The following is a 24,536-nucleotide window of genomic DNA, read 5'->3' as shown; positions in this document are numbered from 1 at the left end:
GACTCGCTCTCCCATATCCTTCTTCTCGCGCATGTCCTTCACCATCATGACACTCCCTGTCGGGCTGACAACAAGAGTGCTCTTCAGAGAGCTCCTCCCAGAGGAGCAGCGTGTCGCAGAGGTCGCAGCAGACCCAGTTGCGTAATCCATGGCCGCCGTCTGGCGGGCTCGAGTGTTCGGCGCCGCGCTAAAGTTGTATTCCATTTCAGACGCGATAGTCGACCGCATCTTGGACAAAGTGTCCCACTCGTTCGGCGCGGGATCCTCGTACGATCGCCAGAAGGAGTCCAGCTCGAGGATCATGGCGCTGATGTCTATGGGGTTGGCACGGATGAGGGGGTTGACACGGAGCATGCGCCGGATGATGCTGTTGGCCTCACGCGAGATGGGAAGGCAGTCGAGGAGGTAATTCGGGTCCTGGACAAACTCGGAGAAGTTGTAAGAAGTAAGGCTCGCGCGGTGCCAGGGGAGCCCTCCGCTGATCATGTTCAACAGGATCAGACCGAGGGCCCACATGTCCGCCTTGGCAGCGTCAGCCTTGCGCGAGGGGTCGAAGTGGACAAGCTCTGGACACAAACGTAAGCCATTCCATTCTGAGACATATGTGGCACCATGAACAGCTCACCTGGAGGTATGTACGCCATGGTACCGCAGCTGGACTGACACTCGCAGACGTCGCTGGAGAGTCCGAAGTCAGCCAGGTACACCTGACTGCGATCTTTGCTGATGAGTATGTTGTGGGGCTTGAGATCGCGATGGTAGACGCCCTCCGCATGTATCATTGCGATGGTGTCGAGTAGCGTGAGCATAATCTTCTTCACCTCCTGGGTGTCGACAAACTGGCCGCACTCGCCAAGGTAGGTTCCGAGATCGCCTCCGCTGCAGTAGTCCATGATGAACACGAAGTACTCCGCGTCCTCATAAGCGTGATGGAGTGTGATGACGTTCGGAAGATGGGAGACGCGCTTATGCAGCACCATCTCCCTGCGGAGGGTTGCGATACAAGAGTCTGCCTTGCAAACGAACTTGATGGCGCGGTCGCAGGTTTCTTTTGCGGCCCATAGGTCGATAGCCCGGTAGACGACGCCAAAGGAGCCAGCTCCAAGAATGCGGATGAGGCGGTAACGACCGTCGATGACAGAGCCCGTGAGGTTGGGCATTGTAGTCTCAGCGGTAGGCATTGTGAGAGGGAAGAAGTAACTGGGCTTCAAGATGACAAGGGTTTCTGCACAGAAGGAAGAAGGTCAGGAGTGGTGGTGGTGTGGTTCTCCGGGAACGATGGGGAATAGAGGACCAGTCGCCTCTGCTTATATGCCTTTGGGCAGGAGGATGTTAGACCGCTCAGCCTGCGGAAGTAGCCACGAGCCGAGGACACATTGGGCCACATTGTAATTATTAAGATCGCCGGACTGGATTGCAACTCGGGCGCGCTAGTACTTCGTGACAGCGACCGTGGCAAGGCGGCAAGTTGCATCTCCTGGCAACACCGCGGCCATCATAGAACTGTACTCGAAATGAGCAAAGAACGACTTCTCAGTGAAGAAAATGCTCACTGTATGGGTCTTGGACAACGCAGGGATAAGGCTCTTATTTTCCTCTAGACCAAAGGTCAGCTATCTGAGTTGACGGCGATTATGATTTCGACTAGCGTGTTGTCGTCGGAGGCCCGGAATCGTTCCGCACCTAGGCCCCGAGTATGCTCACTGGTTCGAATCGCAACGGGAAGGAATCATATCGGGATTCGCAACAGCGGAAATGATGAGTGAAGCTAGAATGACTCGGATGGCTCGCCGCTCACGGACCAACATCCTACTCCCGATGATCGACCACAGTGCAAAGCTCCAGCGGCTTCCTTTGCACCCGTGCGGAATGGCAAGAAGGGTGTCTTCATAACTTGAGTGTCTGAACTGTGTTATCGCCGTAAACATGGCCGCGTTAGCCTGCTCGTCCGTCGGCGTCACTTCTCAGTCGCGACGGGCCTACATAAGTAGTAAGTATGTACGTGTCCCAGTTGAGATTTTGTTTGTGTTTGTTAGGATCCAAAGCCGTCGGCGTCCCGATCGCATCTTCGCACTACAAACACACATCCTTCTTGTGTTGATAAGTCGCAGATACTAGTAGAAGCTGACACGACTATTCAGAGACTACTGTGGGAGCTCAGAACACTCGCACGTTTTGAGTTGAAGAAATCAACACGGGCTTGGGTATGCCAGAACGTTGTTCTGGCATACATATATACGGTAACTTGAAGGGTCTTTGCACACATGGCAAGGATACGAGTATCAATGTCGTGGAAGGGATTGTGAGAAACGTACGTGTCATGGAAAACCCCATAAGGTTTGAAATATCCCTGCCTATCCGGCTCGGTTCAAGTTGTCCCTCTCCCTAGCAGCTACCCGACGGCTACACTGAGCTTTGAAGGTTGCATATTCCAGAAAATCCCAACCTGGTGTCCCTTGGAACATCGGACGGCCTATGTCCAGGCGTGGAAAGAAGCGATCAAGGAGCCGGCCTCCCTGAGACCAGTCAGCCACATCGACCCTGTAGATCTGAAGGCTGTTCAATCCATGGTTCGACTGCGGGTAGTCGTCGAGCTTATCAAGAACAGACTTGGGAAGCCTGAGATGGGGGAGTTGAAGCGAGCGCAATTGCTTGCATTTCGACGTCAAACGACACAGGGAATCCACCCCGGGGCTCGTAACGATGACCGGCGGAGGACCAATATCAAACGTGGTGCCTGATGGGCCTAAGTCCAATACCGCTAGGTTCGGCCAAGCTTGTGCGATATTGTTGATATCCGTGTCATCTACAGTGAAGTCGCCTTCCGAATAGGACATGACCACGTGTTCGATGGTAGGGAGCAGGAGAAGGTGTTGGAGGACATGCGTGATCGGGCAGTCGTCGTCGTCGTTGTCTATGATGATTGGGGAAGCCGACGGTCCGTCGAAGCTACATTCAATTCGGCGTAGAGTGGGGAAGGAATGTGCCCATAATCTGCAGCTCTCCAGGAACGTTTACAGGGGAACGGCAGGATAGAACAGGATCCTGAGGTCGTCGAGATGAGGGGACGAGAACACTTCGTAGATGCGATTGTTGGTGGGATGGTCATTGATGGCGAGCGTCTTCAGATGCGAAAACCCGCGAAACGCGGGTACCATTGCATCTGGAAGATCGACTTGATGCAGGTACAGGAAAGTTAACGCCTTATCCGCGACGGCGCGAAGGGCGTCAGCATTCACTGCGTTGACCAGATACAACCTGCGGAGTGTTGGTAGTCTCGCGATGAGTGGTACTGCGATGGCCACATGCGAAGATCCCATATGGAGGCGCAGGTCATGAAGGTTGGGTGCAGCTGACAGTGCGGCGGACAGCATCAATCTGATGGACGACTCTTCCTCCTGTCGACTGGCACGTGCGTGCTCCTCGTCGGTTCGCACGTCGTAGCAGATCAGCTCGAAGGATTCCAACGAGGGAGTCGCGAGCTGGAGGATCTCGGTGCTTTGTGGGGACGTCCAAACCCAGGTCAGCTGAAGGAGACGGGGCAATAGGGGTTTTCCAGCGGCGAGCCTCGTGAGATACGCCCAGGTAGAGGGTATAATTGCCCTCCCTGTCAAAGGGTTACCTCCCCGTGACGGTGGAAGGGTCCCCAAAGAGGACACGCATGGAGCATATAGTTCGAGGCGATCCCATTCTTCAGCAGAGACTTCGTCGGTGAGCATCTGATGGCAGCAACGCTCCGTGCTCAGTCATGTTCACGGTAGATTGGTAGCCGTTGTAACTCACATAAAGCTCATCTCCGCGTTCTTTGCGCCCTACGTTCACGAACGACGGAAGAATTCGGAAAAGGGGAATGATGTCCTCGAGCCTTCTCCATAAAACTCGAATGGCAGGGCCATGGAAAGCTTTGCAGACTCGAGCGGAACGCGCGAGAGTGCGCCGCTTCTCCCCATTGTCGAGGTCCAGGTCAAACTGGTTGAATACTGCATGCAGAATGTCTTCATGCAGCTGCACATGTCCAGCCTGAGTGGCCATACTGGACTGGAGTGGAAAGGATGGGAGGAATAGGTAAGGTGTTTGGATAAGACGCGGAGGCGGCACGCAGAGCGCAAGTGGGGAAACATATAAGTACTGGCACGTCGATACAGATTTCCCACTGGAAGACAGCGCGTCTCGGGAGAAGCCTTCGTTCGTTCTCCGCCATCTCTGCGGACCGGTCGTCCCAGTGCGTGGTGTATGTGCACGTTAAGGTCATGCATTAGAAGAAGAATGTCAAGCAGCAAGCAGAGAACTTCCCGGACGTCTTCGTACTGCGAGGACATCGGATATCATTTGATGAACGTGTATAGTGAATCCGTGGTTTCACTATCATACAGTTCGAGTACGCTTTCATCAGTCGCCACTCTTGATAGCATACGAGGGAATGTAGACTCTGTGTGCTGTATGAGCTCTGATTGCCTATAGAGTGAGCTATTCGACTGGCTGAGACGCACCCGATGAGATATCATGGGCTCCAAATAGTTGATGCCGATGTGGTGTTACTATCGACGCCGCCGTCAGTCATGTCAGTACAGACTTCGAGGCAAGATGGAACGCGAAAACTGACGAGATCAAGTGCATCGTTCCGCAAGGTCATCGTGTTGAAAAACCACAGTGAGCTATTGAACCCCCCATGTCACCGCTGCGCGTGACGCTGTTCCTGCTGTCGCCGAGCCTGTTGGCACAACCAGATACATCGTTCCAGCCTCGTGGTTCTACCTCCAAATGTGGGAAGATACGGTCGAGAAGTAAGGCGCTGAGAGAATACTGTGCGCGGTCGATGCTTGCAAACCCGATATTCAGATGCCGCAGTCCATGTTTCAGCAGCGGGTAGCTGTCGATGTGTTCCAGGACAGTCGACGTGACTGAGAAAGGCTGGAGGTGAGGTGGAGTGTCGTCAGCTTTGGACACTGCTGAGCGAGGTCGAGGAGCGAATTCACGCCAAGCCACGTGGACGCTGAGGGGCAAGTTATTCGTAACGTGCCGAGGCCAGGCCAATATCCCGAATATCGACGTCGTGAACGGTGAGTTGAGACTCGTGTAGGCCCAGACGGACTGAAAAGATGGTAGGGAGTGAGAAAAGAGGGCTGAGTGCCCCCGTCAGTGCTTCGCGGTTGTGGTCTTCCCAGAGACCGGTAGAAATGATGGTGCAGCCGATACTCCGCAACGAGGGGAAGGAGCGCGTCCACCTCTCGCAGGTATCATTCAATGATAGCGAGGGATCTGCCGGATAGTAGGCGATATTGAGACTTTTCAAGCATGAGGACGAGAACGTGTCGTACATGTGTGCCTTCTGGGGGTGAAGTTCGATGGACAGGCTCTCGAGGCCGTTGAATCCGGTAAATGAGGGATGGATGGCACCCGAGATGTTGACACGACCGAGCCCGAGGCTCTGGCAGAGAAGCAAGGGAACGAAGTGCGTCTGCGTCGACCTCATGTTCCTTGTCAAATGTCAAGTTTCGGAGGTGTTGCAACCTTGCGATGGGCGTTGTGGCATTCTTTGGACTCAGCGAGGGCCACATGACTGTGAGGCTTGCAATGCTCGGGACCTTCGAGAAAACTGCGAACAGCATCATCCGGAAGGCCGCTTCTCATTCCTGTTGGTTGACTGACCTGTCGCCGTATGAGTAGTTGATCGACGCAGAGACGGTGAGGTGGGCAAGAGAGGGGGGAATGATGTACAGCAAGGCTGAACAATGAGTTGAGGTCCATCTCCAAACGATCTCTTGTAGGTATGGCAGAAGTGGCTGGTGTGATGCAAGACGTCCGATGTGAACCCACGTAGCGGGCGATAACCGCCGCTTCTTGGATACCCTGAACCCCTATCACCCAAGGTGGTTACGAAGGAGGCGTAGAAGGCAAGACGATCCCATTCTAACCTCGGGACGTTACCGGTAACCATCTGCATTGAAACGTTTTGGTCACAACGTGATCGGTACTCTGTGCATGCAGCTCTGTCACTCACATACGTGGCAACACCCGTATAACGATCCTCAGCGACCTTGGCAAACGAAGAGAGCAAGGAGAATAATGGAAACAAATCTCGCCAGAGTATACGGACGGCATGCCCATAGAATGCCTTGCAAACACAAGCGGAACGTGCGAGCGTGCGCTGACTTTCTGCGGGTTCGCCTGGGATACTGCTGTAAGTGCTTGCCGCCGGGAGTTCTAGCTGCTCGAATATGATCCGAAGTACATCGTCTGAAGGTATGCTGCCCCGAGCAGACATATACAGTAGTTCTTAGCCAGGCTCTGCGCGAAGGAGGGTCGTAGTCGTTGAGCAAGCACGTTAGCGCCCTAACGGCGCAATCAACTCAGGATACGACCGCCATCCCATCCATTCTTTTGCGCCTGTGAGGACAGCTAATAGTCGGGTGGTATGATTCAAACAGAGTGTGGCTTACAGATACAAGCGTATGCTAACTCGATGATAGAGGATCGAAAGAGAGCACCAACACAAAACGGGAACGATGGTCACGGACGCAATAGAACACAAAGGGGATCAATGGTGGGTGGGAGGCATCGTAGAGGGGGAGATTGAAAGAATGTCTCTGATGTCCAGTTTAAGACGGGGTGGATGTCGCCAGGGGAAGCGCGCCTGCCGGTTACATTGCGCTCATACTGATGCCCTGGAATGCCTGCCCACCTCGAGGCTGAGCGGTCGGGTGAGGAGCCGTTGCGTTGGCCGCGTTGAGCTGCAGGGTCTGGCTCTGCGCAAACACGGGATGACTCTTCTCCTCAAGGTCCGAGTAGAGCACCGTCATCTCCTTCTGCGCCTTCTCCCACATTTCAGGATCCCAGTACGAGTACCGGCCCTGCTCGCCACCGGGAACCTTTGCTGACGGTTGCGTACCGCTCTCCTTCGTAATCCACAGACGCAGCTCTTTGTGATACCGCCAATTACGGTTGAAGCTGGGAAGCAAAGAAAGGAATAAGCATGAAGTGTATCAAAACGAAACGAGTAGGGCAACGTACAGTTCTTGTGCGGCAATCTCCTGGAGCGCGTCACGCGGAGATGAATAGAACATGAAGAAGAGGGTCTCGTCGCTGAAAGCGGCAGCCTTGTTTGGTCCAGGCGGTGGAGGTTGTACGTTATAGCACGCCGGTAGGTGGAAGTCCGGCTCGACCGTATGTGCGGCGGACGAGTCTGCCCATGGCGTGATGAATGTAGAGTACAGGCTTCTAAGCAGTTCACCATGAGCCAGGACCAAAGAGCCAAAGACACGTGGTGCTCACCCAGGATTTTGCATGTCCAATCCCATTGTCCCCAAGTCTGTACCTATTGCCAATAGACTCTGGTCCGGATCTGCGCTCTTGATCAGCGCGAGCAACCCGAGCAGGCCCCAACGGTCTGCGGGCGACATGAGCACTTGCTGTGCCGGAGTTTGCGGCACAGCGCTGGTGGCGTGTGTGGGGCCCTGCGATGGATGGTGTTGTGTGTCTCCTGCAACGGTACCGTTTGCGACGTAGGGAGTCTGTTGTGCAGGCGTGGGCTGCTGGGGGAAAGAGGCAGGTGGTGGCACGCCTGGCGGGGCGTTTAGGTGCTGCTGCGTTTGTTGTTGTTGCGGCTGCTGCTGCGAAGGTGTTTGTGCCTGCGTGTGGTTTTGCTGGCCGTTGGGGAACGCGCCCGTCTGCTGTGCGTTGGGGTTGACGTTCGGTGAATTCCATGCAGCCGCTGCGCCTGCGTGGTTGTTCTTGATCGTATAACTCTGCGGTGGATGAGGGCCAGAGAGCGGGATAGATGTGGAGAGGACAGACGCACCCGCTGCTTGTCCGCGTCCGACAGAAATCCTGGATGCACATTCCTTGCCTGCTGCCCTAAGTTCAACAACCCTGGCTGCTGCTGAGCTCCTCCCGCCAACGAACCCAGTAGGTTCTGTCGATGTTGCGAGTCTTGCTGGAAACCGTTCAGCCCTGGAGGGTGGCCATCGGCGGGTGTTGGCTGGGTTGCTTGCGATTGTTGCTGGTTCGTCTGACTCTGCCCGCCTAACGCAGGGAAGTCCTCCGCCGTCAACTCTCTTGGCTGGTTTCCACTCAACCCATTTCCCGTCTGACCACCACCACCGCTCGCTCCTGTCCCTGCCTGTGTCGCATAGCTCGTCGCGTTCGCGTTTGATATCGCAGGCGTACTACTTGCAGGCGCCGCTCCAAGCGCAGGGAAGTCATTAGGATCGAGACCGACCTCGCTTTGAGATGAAACGGACGGGGCAAGGCTGCTTGGCGTGGCATTCTGCGCTAAGTGCGGGGGTAGCGTCGAACTGGCGCCGGAGCCTTGAGTCGGCTGCGGGTGTGGGGTGTGCGAGAGCGGATTCTGCGACGAGAGCTGGGTCTGAGACTGTGTCTGCTGCTGCTGGAGGGTGCCAGCGGAGTACGGGAAGGTATTCTGTCCGCGCTGCTGCTGTTGCTGCTGCTGAAGGAAGTTCGGAGATGGCTGGGGCACGACTGTTCTTTGGTTTGGCAGGGCCGGATATCCTGGCATCACGTTCCGCTGGGGCATCCCGTAGCCTGGAAATGGCGCGCGGAATGGGCCTCCGAGTGCAGGGTTGGGCCCGAGGCTTGGGGGACGCTGAGGGGGTTGACCTGCACGCGATGTGAACATACCGCCTGCCTCTCGGGAGCTCGGGCGATTACCTGGTCGATGCATATTTTCGCGGTGGTCTGAGGGGCGAGAGAGCGCGTAGAGTAGGCGTCGATGGAGAGAAACAAGCTTTGCTCGCTGTGTCCGATGGTGGTGGCGGGGTAGAAAGCTGGAGGAGTCTGCGAGCGCCCACAATGGCTTGACCCCCGACCGCGACGTGCACAAAAACCTGAGATCTTCTGCACGCGACGACGACCTCTTTCTGTATTTCTAGACTGCTCTGTATGCTATCGGGCTCGTTCTAAGGGACTTATGGAGGTCAGTGCAATTTTCTCGCAGGCGGATCTTCTCCCTCTGAACCGCCCGGCAGGTCCTCAATCAACGCTCGGCGCTGCTGTCCAACTTTGAGGTGCTGACGCTGCTCCGGGAGCTCGAGAGCGACCATCTTGCACGTACAAAAACTGCTCTGCGTATCAAAAAGGAGGAAGAAGCCGCTGGCCTTCCTCCACGACACCAGGCTCCGCCCGACGATGTGTGCGAAAACCTGAGGACGGTGGAAGTTGAGGTGAGTCCATGCTCAAGCTTGCATGTAGCGAGAGCTAGAGGCCGACTCATCACAGACATGATCATAGGCTATCCAGTACCTTTCTGCGGATTACCAGCCTACATCCTCTCAATGTCCGGAGGGCATCGCTCAGTTGACTCGCAACCTTGCCCAGTGGGATTTGACGAAGGCCGAGAAGCTCCAGATCGTGAACTTGGCTCCGACGGAACCGGTAGAGCTGTATGTGGTACGTCCATGTCACTGTGCCAATCGTCCCCCTGCTCACAGCTTCCCAGATTGTCGAGGAGCTAGAGGACCGCTTTGGCGACAAGATGGACGACATACTGAGCACAGTCAAGGCTTCACTGCGTGAACCTGCCCCTGCGGTCAATGGCACGACGAATGGCGAGGAGCACCAACAAGCGATGCTCGTCGAGCACGTGGTCTACTCCGAGTACCAGGAGCACTACCAGGACACTAACCACTGGGATTATGACGCAACCGAGGTCGTCTTCGACGACACCGGAGAAGGTGCCGGCATCGAGGGAGACCTTGACGTGGAGGAAGACTGATCGCGCTCGGTCGGCTCCGTGTGGGATGATGCACAACAGTGATTACTTGGTTCCTGACATGTATGTATGTACTTGGTATATACTGCACAACATGTCCGACGACGGAGATGTAGAGTACTTCTTGCAGAGCCTGAGGTCCGACTGCAACATTACTAACCAACTACGCTCAATGTTCAAAGGAATGGGGCCGAAAAGAGTGACAACCGGACACAGACCCTGAAGGAGGGACACGGACAGATGTGGGGACAGATAGCAGATCGAGTAGCGAGACACGGAACGTATCGCGATTCTATAGCGTCAGCTGCGCGGGACGAAGATGGCCACCAGGATGATGAAGGGGATGTAGGTGAAGAACGAGACCACGGACATGATTCGACACCGCAACCGCCAGGACCTCGCATCTGCGCGGACGTCGCTTCAGGGAGTTGCTAAGGAAGCAGAGCAAGATGAAGACGCACCATGTTCAACCTGCGGGTCGTCAAGCGTCACGGCCTTCTCCGTGTCCGTCCCGCCGACCCGTCTTGTTTGAGGGATCCTCCAAAAGCTTGCCACCCACCACAATGGGAAGAGAACGAACCCGATGAAGAACATCCACGCGTGGATCGGAGAACCTTGCTCATCCTCCGAATTCAGGCGCAGACTCCATGGCGTAGGTTGGACGCGAGGCGCCTTGCGAGGGTCACGCATATAATAGCCACCCGAGCGTACGCTCACGGAAGGGGCATGGGGAGCCACAAGCGCACTGATAGGGAAGGAGATCTCTGACATGCTCCGCCGCCTGTCCGCTGGAGTATGTCGGTGTACGCTCATGGACTCGGGGCGCGCGCCGGACCGCATGGACGCGGTCTTCGACGTCGCCCGATGAAGTCCAGAAGGGACGGCAGTACGGCTGGGCCACGAGTCGGTTGGATGTCGCTGGAGGGAGGTGGGTCGCGAGTGTCCGGGACTAGGGCTGCCGGTCACAGAGGGCGTCGAGAGGCGGGCGCGCTTGCGGCCGTTGAACGAGGATGGCGCTTTTGAGACTTCAGAGGTGTGGTGAGAACCTGTCAAGGAATTAGCTCCTACGAGGATTGATGAGCGCGACACCTACGACGGCCATCGGTGGGTATGACAAATGTAGCATGATGACCGGTACGCTGGTCGGGAGGCGTCAGGTCCACATCCTCCGCCTTGCGCTTGCCCTTGTTGTTCACCGGGGTCTCGAGGCCTGACTTCTCGGAGACGGAGCGGAGGCCAGGCTCGCTCGCCGTGCGTGGGGTGCGGGGGACGCGTTGCGGCGTGGAGGGTGAAGAGGTCGTGATGGAAGGAAATACAGCAGAAGACGGGCCAGCCCCTCCATTGTGGTGTTTTGAAGAAGATGAAGCAGAGGCGATGAGAGTAGATTGCTCGCTGAGTTGGGATGCACGTTTGCTGCTGCGGGTCCTGCTGGGGGTGCCGGTGCGCGAAGCACCTCCATTGCTCGATCCTCGTCTGGATCTGTCCCTCGTGTCGCTGGGTTGCCTCGTCAACGTGCTCGCTGCATTGCGCGGGTCTGCCATCCAACTCCTCTCCTCCTGCTCTCGCGCCAGCAAATCAGGGTTGTAGGGGGAAGAACGCGATAAGTTATCTGTAACGCCGTCGCTCTGGTTCTCCGCTGTGAATGGCAACGCGGGCGGTCAGCAACAACATCGGCGGCGCGATGGCCATGCTCACCGTCTAGCAGTCGGTGCAACGTGGGCGACGACGGCGATAGGGGAGGGGGTATAAGACGGGGAGAATCTGAACAAGGCCTGTCTCTCGTCGTTCCCTCGCACAACGCATGCCCTGCATGAGGCGCGGCAATTGCCGGTTGTCCGCTAGCGCCATCTGCATCCGCATCCGCACCGCGGGTAACCCCTTCCGTCCATCCGAGTCCGAGCTTGGCACCCTCAGCATGCACTACTACTACGCTTGAGCTCATAGCTAAGTCGTTGAGAAAGTGGTCATCATGGTTATAAGATGTCATAGGTTGTCGAGGTGTCTCGCGTTGAGCTGAGCGAGATCGTCGCTTGTGCCTTCTAGGGAATGTGTTCACGCGAGACGGCACGTTCTCGGTCGAATATGTTGATGGCAAGACAGGCATGGAAGTGTTCGCATCGCCCTGAGGGGACGTCGGGAGTGGGATGCTTGCCGGCTGCGGGCTACGGACGCCGAACGTGACAGCGGCGGACCGGTGAGAGTGAGAGGACAAGTTAGACCCAGAGCCGGGAAGAGTGGAAAGGACGGAGACATCGTAGCTGTTGTCCGTCGGCAATGAGTTCGAGTGGTCGACCGATGCAGTTGAGGCCCCGTTGGACGTTGTCTGCGAGGTGCGGAGTACTCCCGAATCGACGCTTGCCATGCGAGAACTCCGAGCAGAGGGCGGGCTGCTGTACAGGGAACGCGGAGCCCGCGGTCTGTGTCTGCCAAATGTCGACCATGGAGAGCTCGTTGAGAAGCGTGAGCCCGAGGCGCGTTGCTTGCCTTTCCACGCCGAGGGTGCGGCTATGTTCGCGGTGGGAGGAACCTCTTCATTCTCCTTCTCCTCGGAGGCGGGGTCCTGGGCATCACGGGTGACGGACTGGTCTCTCGAGCGGAGTCCGAGCGTGCGGAGGCCTGACCGCTTCCGCGGGCGGGGAGGTCTGAGAGCACCGCTTAAAGTGTGGGTTGCCTCGAGCGAGCCGAGCAAGGCGGGTAAATCCTCGATGATCCTGCGGTCGACGAGCTGGGGCTCCGAGCGGGACGGGACAAGTGTGGGCATATTTGTAGGTGGCAGCAGCGGTGGCGACGCAGGCATGAAGTCCGATTTGGGGGCCGGGGCGGATGCGGTACTATGCTGGCTTGTAGTACGCATACGTAGTCGTGACAAAATGGAAGGCATGGTGCTGCGGATATGAACCCTTCTCAGAGCTCGTCCTGTTTCCGCATACAGGGTGAACCACTCACCTGAAACTCGGCGTGGTGGGTCGTAGCGGTCATGAACGTCGTCGGACACGTCCAGGAGAGCGCTGGGAACGATACTTATATATCTATCTACGCGAGGCCCGAGGGAAGGAATGTCATCAGATACGAGCCATCGCGGCATCCCCTCGAGCGCAGGAGCATCCCATATTGGGATGGGAAGATTCTCCGGCTCGGATGTCTTGGTGTTGAGCAGAACAATCAGACGTGCCCCTTGCGCGCGAGCTTCGATGGCATCGCGCACAGAGCGGCGTGTAGTGGTTCAAGGTGAGTCCATGATATTCGGCCTTGCTCGGGAAGCTGACTCAACGGAAAGGTGAACTGTATTTTCTGTTAACGTCATATGAAACAGCGCTCTACGCGAGTCCTCGACATATTCTACCAGGGATGGTTAGCATTTTCGTTGACAGGAAGCTCAAAGGACTCACCTGAGACTCGTACTCAGGGTCAGAAACTTCAGCTCATCCGGACGTCGTGGTCCTCTCACTGGCAGCATCGAGGCGGACCGGACCTCCGCAAGGCCCACCCAAGTGTGACCACATCACACGTCACGTAACGGCGCACCGCTCAGTCACGCTCCCGGAATGGCGCGGACACGGCCGACGCCGTCATCACCGTTGACCAGTGACCACCACGTCCACCCTCCACGTCGCTGCTCGCCATGGACCGCCTCGAGTCTCTCGGAAATGCGCTCTCGCAGATTTCGATGTACGACATCAAGTCGATGTACAACCAGGTGCGTCGTACGCCTTGCTGTGCATCGAACGAAACACGGTAACACGGTTCCTGCAGGCCAAGAATGTCGTCTTCAATGTCAGCGAGATGGAAGCCAAAGTCCGGGATGCCACCAATGACGAGCCCTGGTATGTTTCATTACTCCTCTGCGGGTGCCGAAGTGCTTAGTCGCGTACGCGTAGGGGGGCGAGCTCGACGTTGATGCAAGAGATTGCTCAAGGGTACGTGAGCTGTTCCGTTGTTATGCGCGCATCTCATCAATGGTATGTTGCGCTGTAGGACCTTCAACTTGTGAGTGGCCGTGGCTTTTGTGTCGGGCTGGCCCGTTGATGCAGCATAGCCAAAACTTCAACGAGATTATGCCTGCTATCTATTCGCGCTTCATGGAGAAGGAGGCGCGTCAGTGGCGACAAATCTACAAGGTGAGCATGCCATTGCACGCTTCCATCTATTGTCTCATCTCAACATCATCGAAGGCCCTACAATTGCTGGAGTACCTTGTCAAGAATGGTAGTGAGCGCGTCGTCGACGATGCGCGCTCCCATATTGGCACCATCAAGATGCTGAGGAACTTCTACTATGTGGATGAGAAGGGCAAGGATCAGGGTATCAATGGTATGTTGTGGTACTGCAGAAGCAGTCATATCGGCTGACACTCCACAGTGCGGAATAGGTCAAAGGAACTCGTGGAACTCCTCGGCGACGTGGAGAAAATACGCACTGAGCGTCGCAAGGCGAAGCAGAACAAACACAAGTATACCGGTGTTGGCAATGATTCCATGAGTTTCGGCTCCGGCGGAGGTCGCTACGGCGGCTTCGGGAGTGATAGCCTTGGCTACGGCGGCAGCAGCAGCTACGGAGGCGGTGGTTATGACAGTGGAAGCTACAGTGGCCGTGGCGGTGCGTATATTTGTTGTGCATGGTTCGATATCACCTGAATTGCCTGTCAGAATACGACAGTTACGGCGGGTCCAGCAGCGGCAGCCTCGGCGGAAGCGGGTCCAGCTCCAGGAGGAACTTCCAAGAGTACGACGCGGGCGACGATGACATCGTCTCCACTCGTCGTTCCAACTCGCTCGCCGGTGCCAGTTCCTCCGCGCGCACCTCAACACCTCAGCGTTCTTCGACTCTCCCTACTGCCCCGGAACCGCCCAAAGCGAAACAGCCGGAGGTTGATCTCTTGGGTATGGATGACGATGAATTCGGTGCTCCTGCCGCTGTGGAGAAAGCGCTGCCAGCACTCGGTGTACACACGTTGCATGCAGGTGCGTCTTCTTGAACACTCATAGCCTACATGATACTGAGGTCTATCAGGCGGTGACGATGACTTTGACGACTTCCAAAGCGCGCCTCCTTCCGCAGCGCCTACTGCTACCGCTTCCTTCCTCGGCTCTGCTGTAGTTGCTCCCACTTCTCTACCGCCTCCTCTGGCAGCCCAGCCGGCTGCCCCGCTCTCTCCCCCCGCATACCAACCGCAAACGCAACCTTCGAACAACAGCCTGTTCAACATGCTCTCTACCAGTGGCGCAGCAGCCCCGGCTAGACCACCGTACATGTCGCCTCCTGCTGCGCCAGTTCAAAACCCAATGCAGAACGTGATGCGTCCGATGATGGCTTCTCCCCCTCCGATGGGTGCTCCTCTGGTTCCGAGCCAGGCAGGCATCATGTCGCCCACGTCTCCACCACCCCGTGCTACGACGACATCGCCAGGCACGGCTTCACAGCAACCGTCGAAGCCGGCAGCGAGCTTCGATGACCTGTGGTCCATGTCCCTTGGGTCTGCATCCAAGCCTGCCGGCGGGGCTGTCCCGCAGCAGAAGAGCATGAAGGATTTGGAGAAGGAGAAGGCCCAGGCGCAGATCTGGGGAGGGAACAGGCCTCCTGCAGGGGCAGGCTCTGGCTTTGGCTCGTTCGCTGGTGCTCCTGCGGCCTCGAGCGCTGCGCCGCCGGCTTCGTCTGGAAACGGGCTGGATGACCTGCTTTTCTGAAGGAAAGGTGCTCAGCTATGTTTGCTATGTTTGGAGATAGAGGTCCCGGTTATGGTTGTCTTGTTGGGTGTACTCATGATATAGGTACCGACTTCATTGTGAGTTGTTCTGGAGGATGCCCGTATATGCGTTACCCTTGTCCGTTAGCCTCGTCGTGTGGTGTTGTATAGCGCCGCCGTTCGGCATAGCGGCGCTGCTGCCAGCTCAGTGTACTTGATGCTTACATCAAGAACAGATTGTCGGTCGTCGGCTGGATTCCCGCACTTTCACGGTTGAGCCGACATCTCTATGCATCAAAAACTTGTTGAATCGGCTTATGTATCCACGCTGAGCGCTGATTGGCCACGGATCTGAGAGGACTCAGCCCAGACACAGCCTCAGATCTTTGCGGTGAGTGAGCGTCATGACCGAGGGCTCATGCGGGCCGCGGCGCGCCTTGCTTCCATGCGCCTTGCACCTTATCTCGACCTCATTTCGTCCCCGGGATGACCTTACCTGCCAGTGAGAGTTGTCGAGGTGCATATGTATGTCACGTCGCGGGCCCCTCTGTGCCTTACGCAAGCCTCCACACGGACTCTGGATGCCATTGATGGAGAAGGCGGCCTCTGTATCATGCGACCGATAGACTTGGCCCCTCGACATCAAGCCGTACTGGCTGCACCGCGTGCACTCCAGGTTCGCCGTCGAGGACTCCGAGAGATCAGGGCTATATATCGCGACGGGAAGCGCAGACGCGTCCGCCTACCCCATTGAACGTTCTCCGTTCCTTTCCCCTTATTCCTTCTTCCCGCTCTGCCCCACCTTCACGGGCCCTCACTTCGCCATGAAATTCCTTGCACTTGCATCACTCATTGCTGTGGCCTGCCAGCCCGCCTATGGTCTCTGGCCGCAGCCCAAGAGCGCGGAGACTGGCACCACGACGCTCAAGCTCTCCCCCGTCTTCACAATCACCGTCTCCGGCCCTGGAGTCCCCAACGACGTCTGGGACGCGGTCTTCCGCACAGAGGCCGCGCTGAACAAGGACAAGCTCGGCCGCCTCGTCGTCGGCCGCGGCTCGTCGGACACGGCCTCGTTCGCTAAGGCGAAGACGCTCTCAAAGCTCACGCTGTCACTTGAGAAGGGCGCGAAGTGGACATCCATCACGAGCGAGGCGCAGAAGGCTCCCGAGGACCGTGACGAGGCGTACCAGCTGACCATCCCCTCGGACGGCTCGGCGGCCACCTTGACTGCGAACTCGACGCTCGGTTTGTACAGAGGCCTCACGACGTTTGGCCAGCTGTGGTATGAGCATTCCGGCACGACCTACACTGTTGATGCTCCGGTCAAGATCGCGGATGCACCTGCATATGTACGTCTGTCCCGAATCGTGTATTCTTTGGTCGTCTCAAATACGCTTCGTAGCCCTACCGCGGGTTCATGCTCGATACCGCGCGTAACTAGTGAGCCTTCCCAAGTACACTCATGTGCCGGACCTCGTGTTGAAATATGCCGCCTTAGCTTCCCTGTCGCGGATATCAAGCGGACGCTCAACGCGATGAGCATGGTCAAGGTATGTGGTCTTTGCTGGCTGATCTTCGTTTGGTCGGATGCATGGGTAGTTCGAGTTGCAAGGCGGAAGAAGGACAAGCTTGACGATGCTGCCAATGCTTCAGGATAATGTCCTTCGTCCGATGACGTCAAGGTCTTGCGGTTGCCCTTGGTGGCGATGCACCTGTACTTCATATCTGTTGTCCTGGATAGCGTTGAGAACATTACTGAAGGTCGCATGCGCTATAGCTCAACCAATTCCACTGGCATGTCGTCGACAGCCAGAGCTTCCCGCTCGAGATCCCTGGCTTCACCGACCTTGCTGCAAAGGGCGCGTACGAACCATCCAAGATCTACACTCCTGACGACGTCAAGGATATTGTTGACTACGCCGGTGCTGTGAGAATTTATTTCATTGGTCCGACGTAGTTGATATTGAATATCAGTCAATTCCAGCGTGGCATCGACGTGATGGTCGAGATCGACACCCCTGGCCACACTGCGATCATTGCGGAGGCACATCCTGAATACATTGCTTGCCCTGGTGCCACGCCCTGGGCTACTTACGCCAACGGTATGTGGGTACCTCTCCGTATTTAAATCAGAACTCTGACACTTGTTCTGCAGAGCCTCCTGCGGGCCAGCTCCGTTTCGCAGATGCGCATGTTACGAAGTATATCGGGGACCTCTTCAGCTCCGCGACTAAGATGTTCCCTTCGACGATGTTCAGCACTGGTGGTGATGAGCTCAACACAAACTGCTATGGCATCGACGAGCCCACCCAAGCTAACCTCAACTCTACCGGTCGCACGCTCGAGCAGGCGCTTGACGACTTCACCCAGTCCACGCACAAGGTCCTCGAGGATAGCGGCAAGACTCCGGTCGTTTGGGAGGAGATGGTCCTCGCTCACAACGTGACGCTCTCGGTGGATACGAAGGTTCTGGTCTGGATCTCCTCCGCTAATGTCAAGGCCGTCGCGGAAAGCGGCCACAAGCTCATTCACGCCGCGTCTGACTACTTCTACCTGGTGTGTTGCATAGCTTCTACCTCGCGTTATCCGTCTCTAACGGTCACGGCCATGTAGGACTGTGGCCACGGTGCCTGGGTCGGGGACTTCCCCACGGGCAACAGCTGGTGCGACCCCTTCAAGAGCTGGCAGCTCTCGTACTCATTCGACCCCGTCGCAAACCTCACTGCCGACGAGGCGAAGCTCGTCCTCGGCGGCCAGCATCTGCTCTGGACAGAGCAGTCGAGCTCGGAGAACCTCGACGACACCGTCTGGCCGCGCGCCGCGTCGTCGGCGGAGCTCTTCTGGACCGGGCCTGGCGGGAACGTGAGCACTGCCCTTCCCCGTCTGCACGACGTCGCATACCGCATGCGCCAGCGTGGCATCAAAGCAATTGCACTCCAACCGGAGTGGTGTGCTCTCCGTCCGGGCGTGTGCGATCTCACTGCTTGAGCGGTGCTTCAAAAGCACCCGTTTGGGAGCTCGTTTGTCCTGTTCCTCTTCTACGTGGATTCTTGCTTCATACGAGTATAACAGTAATGCAGCGCTTAATGGAATGGATACTTTTCAACCGGACTTCGGCTTTGATTGCTCCACGTTTGCTGCTTGTACTGTCGTAGCTGGATATTTCCTTACAACGAGTACACCATCGTCCGGACTCGGCACATTTCTGGAATCTGGCGACCTGTAGGCTGCTTCACAAGTTTCGATATTTATCTGACAAGTCAGATCTTTTGTGGCCGGAACAGGACAGAGTGGCAGCGCTCTTCTGTCCGGCATCCTTGGGTTCTCCATCATCAGCAGAATCGGCGTTCTAATATGTTGCGACAAGGTCAAGGTATGTCATTGGAATTGATTGTAAAACTCGTGCTACACATAGGTAACCCATCTGCGTAAAACGACGCACGAGAAGGAGGTCCTGTGAGGGAGGAAGGAAGACCTCAGGCATATGAAGATTGAGTCCATCATCGCACCTATGAGCTTCAAGTACTCTTTCGTTCACGCGCCTTCTCGACGGCAGCCTGTACCTCGGGGTGCTCCACGATATTGTTTAACACCCCGCTGTCCGCTTCGTCGCTCACGAGAGCCCGTAATTTGGTCGGCGGCAGGACTAACGGATGAGATACGACCCAGTCCCTAGAGGACACAATCATATAAGCGATGCTCAGGAATTCAAAATGAGAAAATGCGACGTACACGATGGCTCGTTCCTGCACCTCCGCGTCTCGCACGCGTTCGACTCGCCTCAGCAGCCTGGCCCAGCTGGCACGAGCCCATAGCTCTGATCGTGGTCCGAGGGCGGGGTTCCCGTGTTCCTCGTAGTGGTCAAATGCGGAGGCAAATATTGAGAGGGCCTCCTGCTGTTTCTCCGGGATCTTGTTGATGGCGACCGCGAGGTAGAGCTCGGGCGTCACGTCTCTCCTCGCGCCCCTTGCCTGTGCGTAGCGCAACACTTCACGGAGAGCAGGCTCAGCTTCCGCGATGCGGCATGGGTTGGAGTACTGTAAAAGAGCGCGAAACTGGAGGTCAGACCACTCGGATATCCGAGCATACACAGGAGACAGGTGAAGGGAGACCGTCAGAAGAGGCGGAGGATACGCACTCGGTAAAACTGGGCAAGCTGCCAGTAGCATTTGTCCAGGTATGCAGCAATCCTATCCTCGACCTGGGCTGGGGTCGTGTCCTGCGGCCTCGACACACCCAGCTCACGGCGCTGCTGCTCGGTGCCGTCGCGAACCTCCGTGATGTGTTCTTGCAGCGTGTCTATGGCATTGCGCTGCTGATCCGACTGAAAGTACTCCTCGAATGCGACGCGGAAATTGCTAGTGAGGAAGTGTTTTGGAGGCATGGAGGCTGGCTGGTCGGCGGTCGCGGTTGGGGCGAGAAGGCTTGCGTCTCGCAAGCGCCGTCGAGCTCGACCTTGTCCCGGACGTTCATCTCGTCCTTCTCGAGTGTCCCCTGATGTCCTCCAAATGCAGTCGTACATTCCCGGTTCATCCTCCGAATGCATCTAGCCCCGACCCCAAGGTGCCGTAAACTCCGTTATCTGGCTGAGACTCAGACAACGCTTCCCGCCATGCCGGCGGCGGCGTCCATCGACCACGCGGAGAAGCCGAAGGTGGGCCATATGTATGCCTTCCCTGTCCTTGCCCATGCGTTTTGATTGTATTTTTGGGAACGAGCTACAGCCTTCGGGATCAGCTGCTCTGCGTTCGATAGTCAACTTCTGTTGATCTCGTTGTGCGAAAGCTACCTACGCGAGCGTATATAAGGACAGGGGACGGCGAGACACGCGACCTTGAATCCGACGCCCTTGCGATGAGGTTTGCCATTGCTTTGCTCGTATTCGTGCCCGTGGGTGGGGTGTTCGGCCTCTGGCCTCTCCCGCGTTCTCTGCAGACCGGCACGACCGCGCTGAAGCTTGCGCCCGACTTCGACATCCACATGAACGTTCTGCACGCACCTTCTGATTTGTCAGACGCCGTTGCGCGCACCAAGTCGCACCTGAAGAACGACAAGCTTGGACGTGTCGTCGTCGGACGTGGTTCCTCGGACAGCAGTGTCATACAGCATGCGAAGTCACTCGCGTCCCTACATGTCTCGTTAACCAAAGGCGCGACTGTTCGGAGTATCACTGAGGAAGCAAGACTCGCAATCGAGACGCGTAGCGAGGGCTACTCGCTCACGATCCCATCTGACGGTTCTGCGGCAACTCTCACTGCCAACTCCACTCTCGGGTTGTATCGCGGCCTGACGACGTTCGAACAACTCTGGTACCAATGGTCAGGCAATCTCTACACGATTGAAGCACCTGTCACAATCACCGATGCTCCGGCATACGTGAGTGATTCGTTGCAACTACCTCATGGCTTGTACTGAATCGTTGTCTTGATAGCCATGGCGAGGCTTCATGTTGGACACGTCGCGCAACTTGTCAGTCCGAATATCGAACGAGGAGTTGTGCTTGTGGTTACTCATATTTGCCTCCAGCTTCTCTGTCTCCGACATCAAGCGCACACTGGATGCAATGACCATGGTGAAGGTACGCTCTCCATCTGTATTTGTAGGTATGATGCTCACAAATACAATACAGATGAGCCAATTTCATTGGCACGTCAGCGACAGCCAAAGCTTCCCTCTCGAGGTGCCCGGTTATACTGAGCTTGCCAGTAAGGGCGCATATGACCCTTCCATGATCTATTCCCCAAGCGACGTCAAAGACATCGTGGATTACGCTGGTGCTGTGAGTTACTGCGCACTATGATGCCGGCTATACTTCTGATAGTATCTCCGCAGCGCGGCATTGACGTTGTAGTGGTATGCAATCAGACCGTGTTGTGCTTATGCCACCCATTGACTCCGGTGATTCGCAGGAAATTGACACCCCTGGTCATACGTCAATTATCTCGGCGGCGCATCCGGAGCATATTGCGTGCCCAATCGCGTCGCCTTGGTCAGATTTCGCCGCTGGTACGTGGACTCTTGTCCCAATGACTGCGCCATTGTTGATTCATCGCACAGAGCCTCCCTCGGGTCAGCTCCGTCTCGCATCAGCTTCCACCACCAACTTCACCGCCGGTTTGCTCTCTGCCGTCGCCAAAATGTTTCCATCAACGATCATGAGCACCGGGGGTGATGAGGTGAATGCCAACTGCTACGAGCAAGATGCCGAGACACAGGCCGACCTGAAAGCAACCGGGCGCACACTGGAGCAGGCGCTGGATGTCTTCACGCAGCACACGCATGGGGCGATCATAGCGGAGGGCAAGACGCCGGCGGTGTGGGAGGAGATGGTCCTTGACCACAACATAACGCTCTCGAACGAGACGATTGTCTTGTGTGTTCATGTCGCACAGGTTTCGGAGGCGTAATTCTGACTGATTGACGTTGCACAGGGTGTGGATCTCGTCCGCAAACGCTGCTGCCGTCGCGGAGAAAAACTTCCGACTAGTCCATGGTCCCTCTGACTACTTCTACCTGGTAGGCGTTGGAGATTTGCAGCTTCATTCTGTGTATTGACACGGGCTCAGGATTGTGGTGCCGGAGAATGGATTGGGAAGGACGTTGGGTACGTACATGGCCAACCTTTTCACACAGCATCAGTTGCTGATTGAGTGTTCTGGAACCACAGCAACAGCTGGTGCGACCCCTTCAAGACCTGGCAGAAGGTTTGTCTTCGCGCACATTCATAGACATGTGGAAACCATCCTCACCACCTTGTCCTGCAGGCGTACACCTTCGATCCCCAGGCGAACATTTCCGAGTCACAGGCGCACCTCGTACTTGGTGGCGAGCAGCTGCTGTGGGCTGAGCAATCCGGTCCGGAGAATCTCGATCCGATAGTCTGGCCCCGTGCGGCGACGTCCGCTGAAGTCTTCTGGTCCGGGCCGGGGGGCGACTCCAACGAGGCGCTCCCGCGGCTGCACGACATCGCGTTCCGCATGAGGCAGAGAGGCATCCAAGCCATTCAGCTGCAGCCGATGTGGTGCGCACTGAGGCCTGGATTGTGTAACATTGACTCTTAGAGCCGGTACCGCATACTTTGTTGACCCTGTATCAGCGATACCTTGTCTCAATAACGCGGCGCACATTGTGCTTTGGTAATGCGCTTTTGCCCGTGGATGTGGATGTGCACGCAGACTCCCCTTCACGTTGACTGGGGCCGTCACCACGCCACAGCACGGCCGCAATGTTATTGAACTTTCTCGTTCTTCTACTTGTTGACAACAGCGTGTCACAACACGTGTATAGGGTTCTGTCCGCCAATATGAAGTCTTCTCGGATATCAGATGAACCTTCTATGCGGTAAGTATGTTAACGAGATTGTTACTCGCATAGGCTGAACCCTGACGTTCCTTATCAATTCCTCATAGACCGTAATCGGGAAGACGCGCGACGATGGACGTATGAATGCAACGCGGCCGTAGCGAGGAATGCTCATAGCCTCATATCCCTCGAAAGCGCCGAGATAATAGCCTAGACCCACTCTCGCCTCCCCCTCCTCCGCCCCTTCTCTCCAGTTGAGATGACTTCAGTCGAGTTTGAGGCGAGAAACATTCCCTGAATCTACGGGTCTCCACTCTGACAATGCGGCAGACTACCGGTGTACGTATTGACGAGGTCACTTCCCTTTTCCTGCGACTCAACAGCCAAGAAGTCGACGGGGAGCTTGATAATTCTCGGCCAGAATCCTGGGTTTGGTCTGCATTCACAGCACCGCTGCAGGTTATCCAGTGGGTCACCAGTACTGCCTGGAAGACTGTACTCGGGAAACCCCATGTATCCGATCCCCCACCCACGAGAATTCTTGTGAGGGAGCACGTCGCGCTCATTCACAGATGCGCAATAGAGTTCAAGGACCAATCTGTTTCTGCCGAGGAACTCATGCCGCATGTTTCTACTGGTATTCTGATCAACGCGCTCTTCGACCGGTACTTCTTCCCTAAATATCGAGGAGCCCCTCCCGCCGACCCCGAGCCAGTCTTCGACTTCCTGTTGAACGTGGTCGATTCTGACCGCAAGAAGGGCATGCCGTCTGTGTTGAGGACCGGCGGTGGATTTGACGCGATCGTCCTGCTCTGCATGCCCTTGTTCCCCCAGCTAGATGACAAATCGCCCCTCATCCTGTTCGCTCTTCAATTCCTTGCGCATTTGAAGAATATCTGGGATGCCCAGAAAGAACAGCGGCTCTCCGCGGAATCAGTCTCGCCTATGCCTTGGTCCGTCAGTTCCCGGAGGCTCGAGGATGAGCGTTTCGTGGCGGTAGAGTGTGAGTGAACGATCACTTGCGATTGTGGTCCATTGACTGATAGCATACAAGCAGTCGCTCGCACGCACCCAGATTCTCTGTACGAACTGGCCTGCCGTGAGTCCGGAGTACCTAGATTGTCAGCGGACTTCATCCACCTCCCGCCTATGCGTTGGCTGGGTGCTGTTCATGATGGTCATCCGGCCTTCGTTTCCGTGCACGCATATGTCTTGGCTCGTTACAAGACAGGACAATCCATGCTTGAACATGCGGCACTGTGGCAGAGTGCTCTTACCTTCGGAGTGCTGGAAGCCATCACTGGCCTCATCATCCCAGAAAGCTGGTTCTTATCGACCCGTGACGATGGCACTGTCCTCTTCACCTCCCATCAAGTTGCAGCTCTCGCCTTCACTTTTGGCAGTCGTCTTTTCTTTGAGCGGAACCACGAACGGCGGCGGTTGTTGGCGGATCATGCTCACAGCACCATCGGGTGGGCATGTAAAGCGCTCTCGGAGGCGTTGGTCTTCCCTTCTGCTCACCGCCACAGTTCTTTTTGGTCTACAGGGATTTCCGACTCCGAAGTTGACGACATCGTATGCTGTACCTACTCTTTGTTGGGTGTCTTTCGATTGGTCCTCAACCTGGTGATGCAGCAGAAGACCCTTGACCTCGGAGGACATCTCTACCAGCCCCGTTACAACTTCGATGGCTACGAGGATGTCGTCGGTCGGGTGCACCAGTCGTATACGCGCAGGATGTTGGAAGTCGGCTGGTGTCCTTATACTCTCGCGAAGCTGAGGAAGACCGACAGTGAGGTTGCCGTTCTCCTAGGAATTTTGGGT

The 24,536-nt window shown here is 56.4% G+C and overlaps 12 protein-coding genes across 12 annotated transcripts; 5 read left to right on the top strand and 7 right to left on the bottom strand.

The window, feature by feature from the left end:
• Positions 1-261: 261 nt before the first annotated feature.
• On the bottom strand, positions 262-1,172 carry L226DRAFT_446566 (kinase-like protein; the record flags this gene model as incomplete). The annotated part of the gene is made up of 2 exons (XM_067674897.1): positions 262-566; positions 626-1,172. Coding segments are annotated over 2 exons (852 nt in total), but the record flags the coding sequence as incomplete, so codon positions are not given.
• A 1,065-nt stretch (positions 1,173-2,237) lies between these two features.
• L226DRAFT_93548 (uncharacterized protein) lies at positions 2,238-2,925 on the bottom strand. Its single transcript, XM_067687351.1, has one exon. The coding sequence runs from the start codon at positions 2,835-2,837 to the stop codon at positions 2,355-2,357; it is 483 nt and encodes a 160-aa protein (XP_067534616.1). The 5' UTR covers positions 2,838-2,925; the 3' UTR covers positions 2,238-2,354.
• Positions 2,926-3,014: 89 nt separating this feature from the next.
• On the bottom strand, positions 3,015-4,032 carry L226DRAFT_571922 (uncharacterized protein; the record flags this gene model as incomplete). The annotated part of the gene is made up of 2 exons (XM_067684614.1): positions 3,015-3,719; positions 3,784-4,032. 2 exons carry the CDS (start codon positions 4,030-4,032, stop codon positions 3,015-3,017), a joined length of 954 nt encoding a protein of 317 aa, XP_067534615.1.
• Positions 4,033-5,005: 973 nt separating this feature from the next.
• On the bottom strand, positions 5,006-5,473 carry L226DRAFT_571921 (uncharacterized protein; the record flags this gene model as incomplete). The annotated part of the gene is made up of 1 exon (XM_067684613.1): positions 5,006-5,473. One exon carries the CDS (start codon positions 5,471-5,473, stop codon positions 5,006-5,008), a length of 468 nt encoding a protein of 155 aa, XP_067534614.1.
• A 1,168-nt stretch (positions 5,474-6,641) lies between these two features.
• L226DRAFT_571920 (uncharacterized protein) lies at positions 6,642-8,680 on the bottom strand (the record flags this gene model as incomplete). Its single annotated transcript, XM_067684612.1, has 5 exons — positions 6,642-6,948; positions 7,012-7,218; positions 7,273-7,745; positions 7,799-8,616; positions 8,668-8,680. The coding sequence occupies 5 exons, from the start codon at positions 8,678-8,680 to the stop codon at positions 6,642-6,644; spliced, it is 1,818 nt and encodes a 605-aa protein (XP_067534613.1).
• A 137-nt stretch (positions 8,681-8,817) lies between these two features.
• Positions 8,818-9,865, top strand: L226DRAFT_509895 (uncharacterized protein). The gene is made up of 4 exons (XM_067678234.1): positions 8,818-8,932; positions 8,985-9,179; positions 9,247-9,405; positions 9,455-9,865. Exons 1-4 carry the CDS (start codon positions 8,927-8,929, stop codon positions 9,728-9,730), a joined length of 636 nt encoding a protein of 211 aa, XP_067534612.1. The 5' UTR covers positions 8,818-8,926; the 3' UTR covers positions 9,731-9,865.
• Positions 9,866-10,027: 162 nt separating this feature from the next.
• On the bottom strand, positions 10,028-11,268 carry L226DRAFT_464595 (uncharacterized protein; the record flags this gene model as incomplete). Its single annotated transcript, XM_067675870.1, has 3 exons — positions 10,028-10,131; positions 10,189-10,773; positions 10,821-11,268. 3 exons carry the CDS (start codon positions 11,266-11,268, stop codon positions 10,028-10,030), a joined length of 1,137 nt encoding a protein of 378 aa, XP_067534611.1.
• Positions 11,269-12,673: 1,405 nt separating this feature from the next.
• L226DRAFT_93507 (uncharacterized protein) lies at positions 12,674-13,414 on the top strand. The gene is made up of 3 exons (XM_067687350.1): positions 12,674-12,955; positions 13,005-13,078; positions 13,134-13,414. Exons 1-3 carry the CDS (start codon positions 12,784-12,786, stop codon positions 13,242-13,244), a joined length of 357 nt encoding a protein of 118 aa, XP_067534610.1. The 5' UTR covers positions 12,674-12,783; the 3' UTR covers positions 13,245-13,414.
• Positions 13,295-15,787, top strand: L226DRAFT_613802 (ENTH-domain-containing protein). Its single transcript, XM_067686547.1, has 9 exons — positions 13,295-13,424; positions 13,481-13,551; positions 13,606-13,644; positions 13,703-13,714; positions 13,764-13,845; positions 13,900-14,038; positions 14,087-14,323; positions 14,374-14,688; positions 14,738-15,787. Exons 1-9 carry the CDS (start codon positions 13,350-13,352, stop codon positions 15,409-15,411), a joined length of 1,644 nt encoding a protein of 547 aa, XP_067534609.1. The 5' UTR covers positions 13,295-13,349; the 3' UTR covers positions 15,412-15,787.
• Positions 15,788-15,863: 76 nt separating this feature from the next.
• On the top strand, positions 15,864-18,667 carry L226DRAFT_535925 (N-acetylhexosaminidase). Its single transcript, XM_067681015.1, has 7 exons — positions 15,864-16,759; positions 16,813-16,850; positions 16,909-16,960; positions 17,188-17,337; positions 17,395-17,512; positions 17,566-17,966; positions 18,024-18,667. Exons 1-7 carry the CDS (start codon positions 16,235-16,237, stop codon positions 18,396-18,398), a joined length of 1,659 nt encoding a protein of 552 aa, XP_067534608.1. The 5' UTR covers positions 15,864-16,234; the 3' UTR covers positions 18,399-18,667.
• A 102-nt stretch (positions 18,668-18,769) lies between these two features.
• L226DRAFT_509882 (uncharacterized protein) lies at positions 18,770-19,866 on the bottom strand. Its single transcript, XM_067678233.1, has 3 exons — positions 19,549-19,866; positions 19,143-19,447; positions 18,770-19,082 (listed from the first exon to the last, which is right to left on the bottom strand). The coding sequence occupies exons 1-3, from the start codon at positions 19,792-19,794 to the stop codon at positions 18,929-18,931; spliced, it is 705 nt and encodes a 234-aa protein (XP_067534607.1). The 5' UTR covers positions 19,795-19,866; the 3' UTR covers positions 18,770-18,928.
• A 283-nt stretch (positions 19,867-20,149) lies between these two features.
• On the top strand, positions 20,150-22,471 carry L226DRAFT_613799 (beta-hexosaminidase; the record flags this gene model as incomplete). The annotated part of the gene is made up of 11 exons (XM_067686546.1): positions 20,150-20,786; positions 20,842-20,879; positions 20,937-20,988; positions 21,040-21,189; positions 21,243-21,263; positions 21,320-21,416; positions 21,468-21,783; positions 21,842-21,926; positions 21,977-22,014; positions 22,078-22,114; positions 22,175-22,471. The coding sequence occupies exons 1-11, from the start codon at positions 20,265-20,267 to the stop codon at positions 22,469-22,471; spliced, it is 1,653 nt and encodes a 550-aa protein (XP_067534606.1). The 5' UTR covers positions 20,150-20,264.
• Between the last annotated feature and the right edge of the window lie 2,065 nt (positions 22,472-24,536).

This window comes from Lentinus tigrinus (genome assembly GCF_003813185.1).
Source record: "Lentinus tigrinus ALCF2SS1-7 unplaced genomic scaffold L226scaffold_15, whole genome shotgun sequence".
NCBI lineage: Eukaryota > Fungi > Basidiomycota > Agaricomycetes > Polyporales > Polyporaceae > Lentinus > Lentinus tigrinus.
Note: the sequence above shows the minus strand (reverse complement) of the source record. Positions and strands in the feature narration are given on the sequence as shown.

Bases quoted from the DNA above. Each gene is read 5' to 3' on its own strand.
- L226DRAFT_93548 (XM_067687351.1), bottom strand. From the start codon at position 2,837: ATGTCCTATTCGGAAGGCGACTTCACTGTAGATGACACGGATATCAAC.
- L226DRAFT_509895 (XM_067678234.1), top strand. The intron at 9,180-9,246 runs GTGAGTCCATGC...ACATGATCATAG, and splicing joins TGAGGACGGTGGAAGTTGAG to GCTATCCAGTACCTTTCTGC. The intron at 9,406-9,454 runs GTACGTCCATGT...ACAGCTTCCCAG, and splicing joins AACCGGTAGAGCTGTATGTG to ATTGTCGAGGAGCTAGAGGA.
- L226DRAFT_93507 (XM_067687350.1), top strand. From the start codon at position 12,784: ATGTCATCAGATACGAGCCATCGCGGCATCCCCTCGAGCGCAGGAGCA. The intron at 12,956-13,004 runs GTGAGTCCATGA...CTCAACGGAAAG, and splicing joins GCGGCGTGTAGTGGTTCAAG to GTGAACTGTATTTTCTGTTA. The intron at 13,079-13,133 runs GTTAGCATTTTC...ACTCGTACTCAG, and splicing joins GACATATTCTACCAGGGATG to GGTCAGAAACTTCAGCTCAT.
- L226DRAFT_613802 (XM_067686547.1), top strand. From the start codon at position 13,350: ATGGACCGCCTCGAGTCTCTCGGAAATGCGCTCTCGCAGATTTCGATG. The intron at 13,846-13,899 runs GTGAGCATGCCA...ACATCATCGAAG, and splicing joins AGTGGCGACAAATCTACAAG to GCCCTACAATTGCTGGAGTA. The intron at 14,689-14,737 runs GTGCGTCTTCTT...GAGGTCTATCAG, and splicing joins TGTACACACGTTGCATGCAG to GCGGTGACGATGACTTTGAC.
- L226DRAFT_535925 (XM_067681015.1), top strand. From the start codon at position 16,235: ATGAAATTCCTTGCACTTGCATCACTCATTGCTGTGGCCTGCCAGCCC. The intron at 17,513-17,565 runs GTATGTGGGTAC...CTTGTTCTGCAG, and splicing joins CTGGGCTACTTACGCCAACG to AGCCTCCTGCGGGCCAGCTC. The intron at 17,967-18,023 runs GTGTGTTGCATA...ACGGCCATGTAG, and splicing joins CGTCTGACTACTTCTACCTG to GACTGTGGCCACGGTGCCTG.
- L226DRAFT_509882 (XM_067678233.1), bottom strand. From the start codon at position 19,794: ATGCCTCCAAAACACTTCCTCACTAGCAATTTCCGCGTCGCATTCGAG. The intron at 19,448-19,548 runs GTGCGTATCCTC...GCTCTTTTACAG, and splicing joins AGCTTGCCCAGTTTTACCGA to TACTCCAACCCATGCCGCAT. The intron at 19,083-19,142 runs GTACGTCGCATT...TGTGTCCTCTAG, and splicing joins GTGCAGGAACGAGCCATCGT to GGACTGGGTCGTATCTCATC.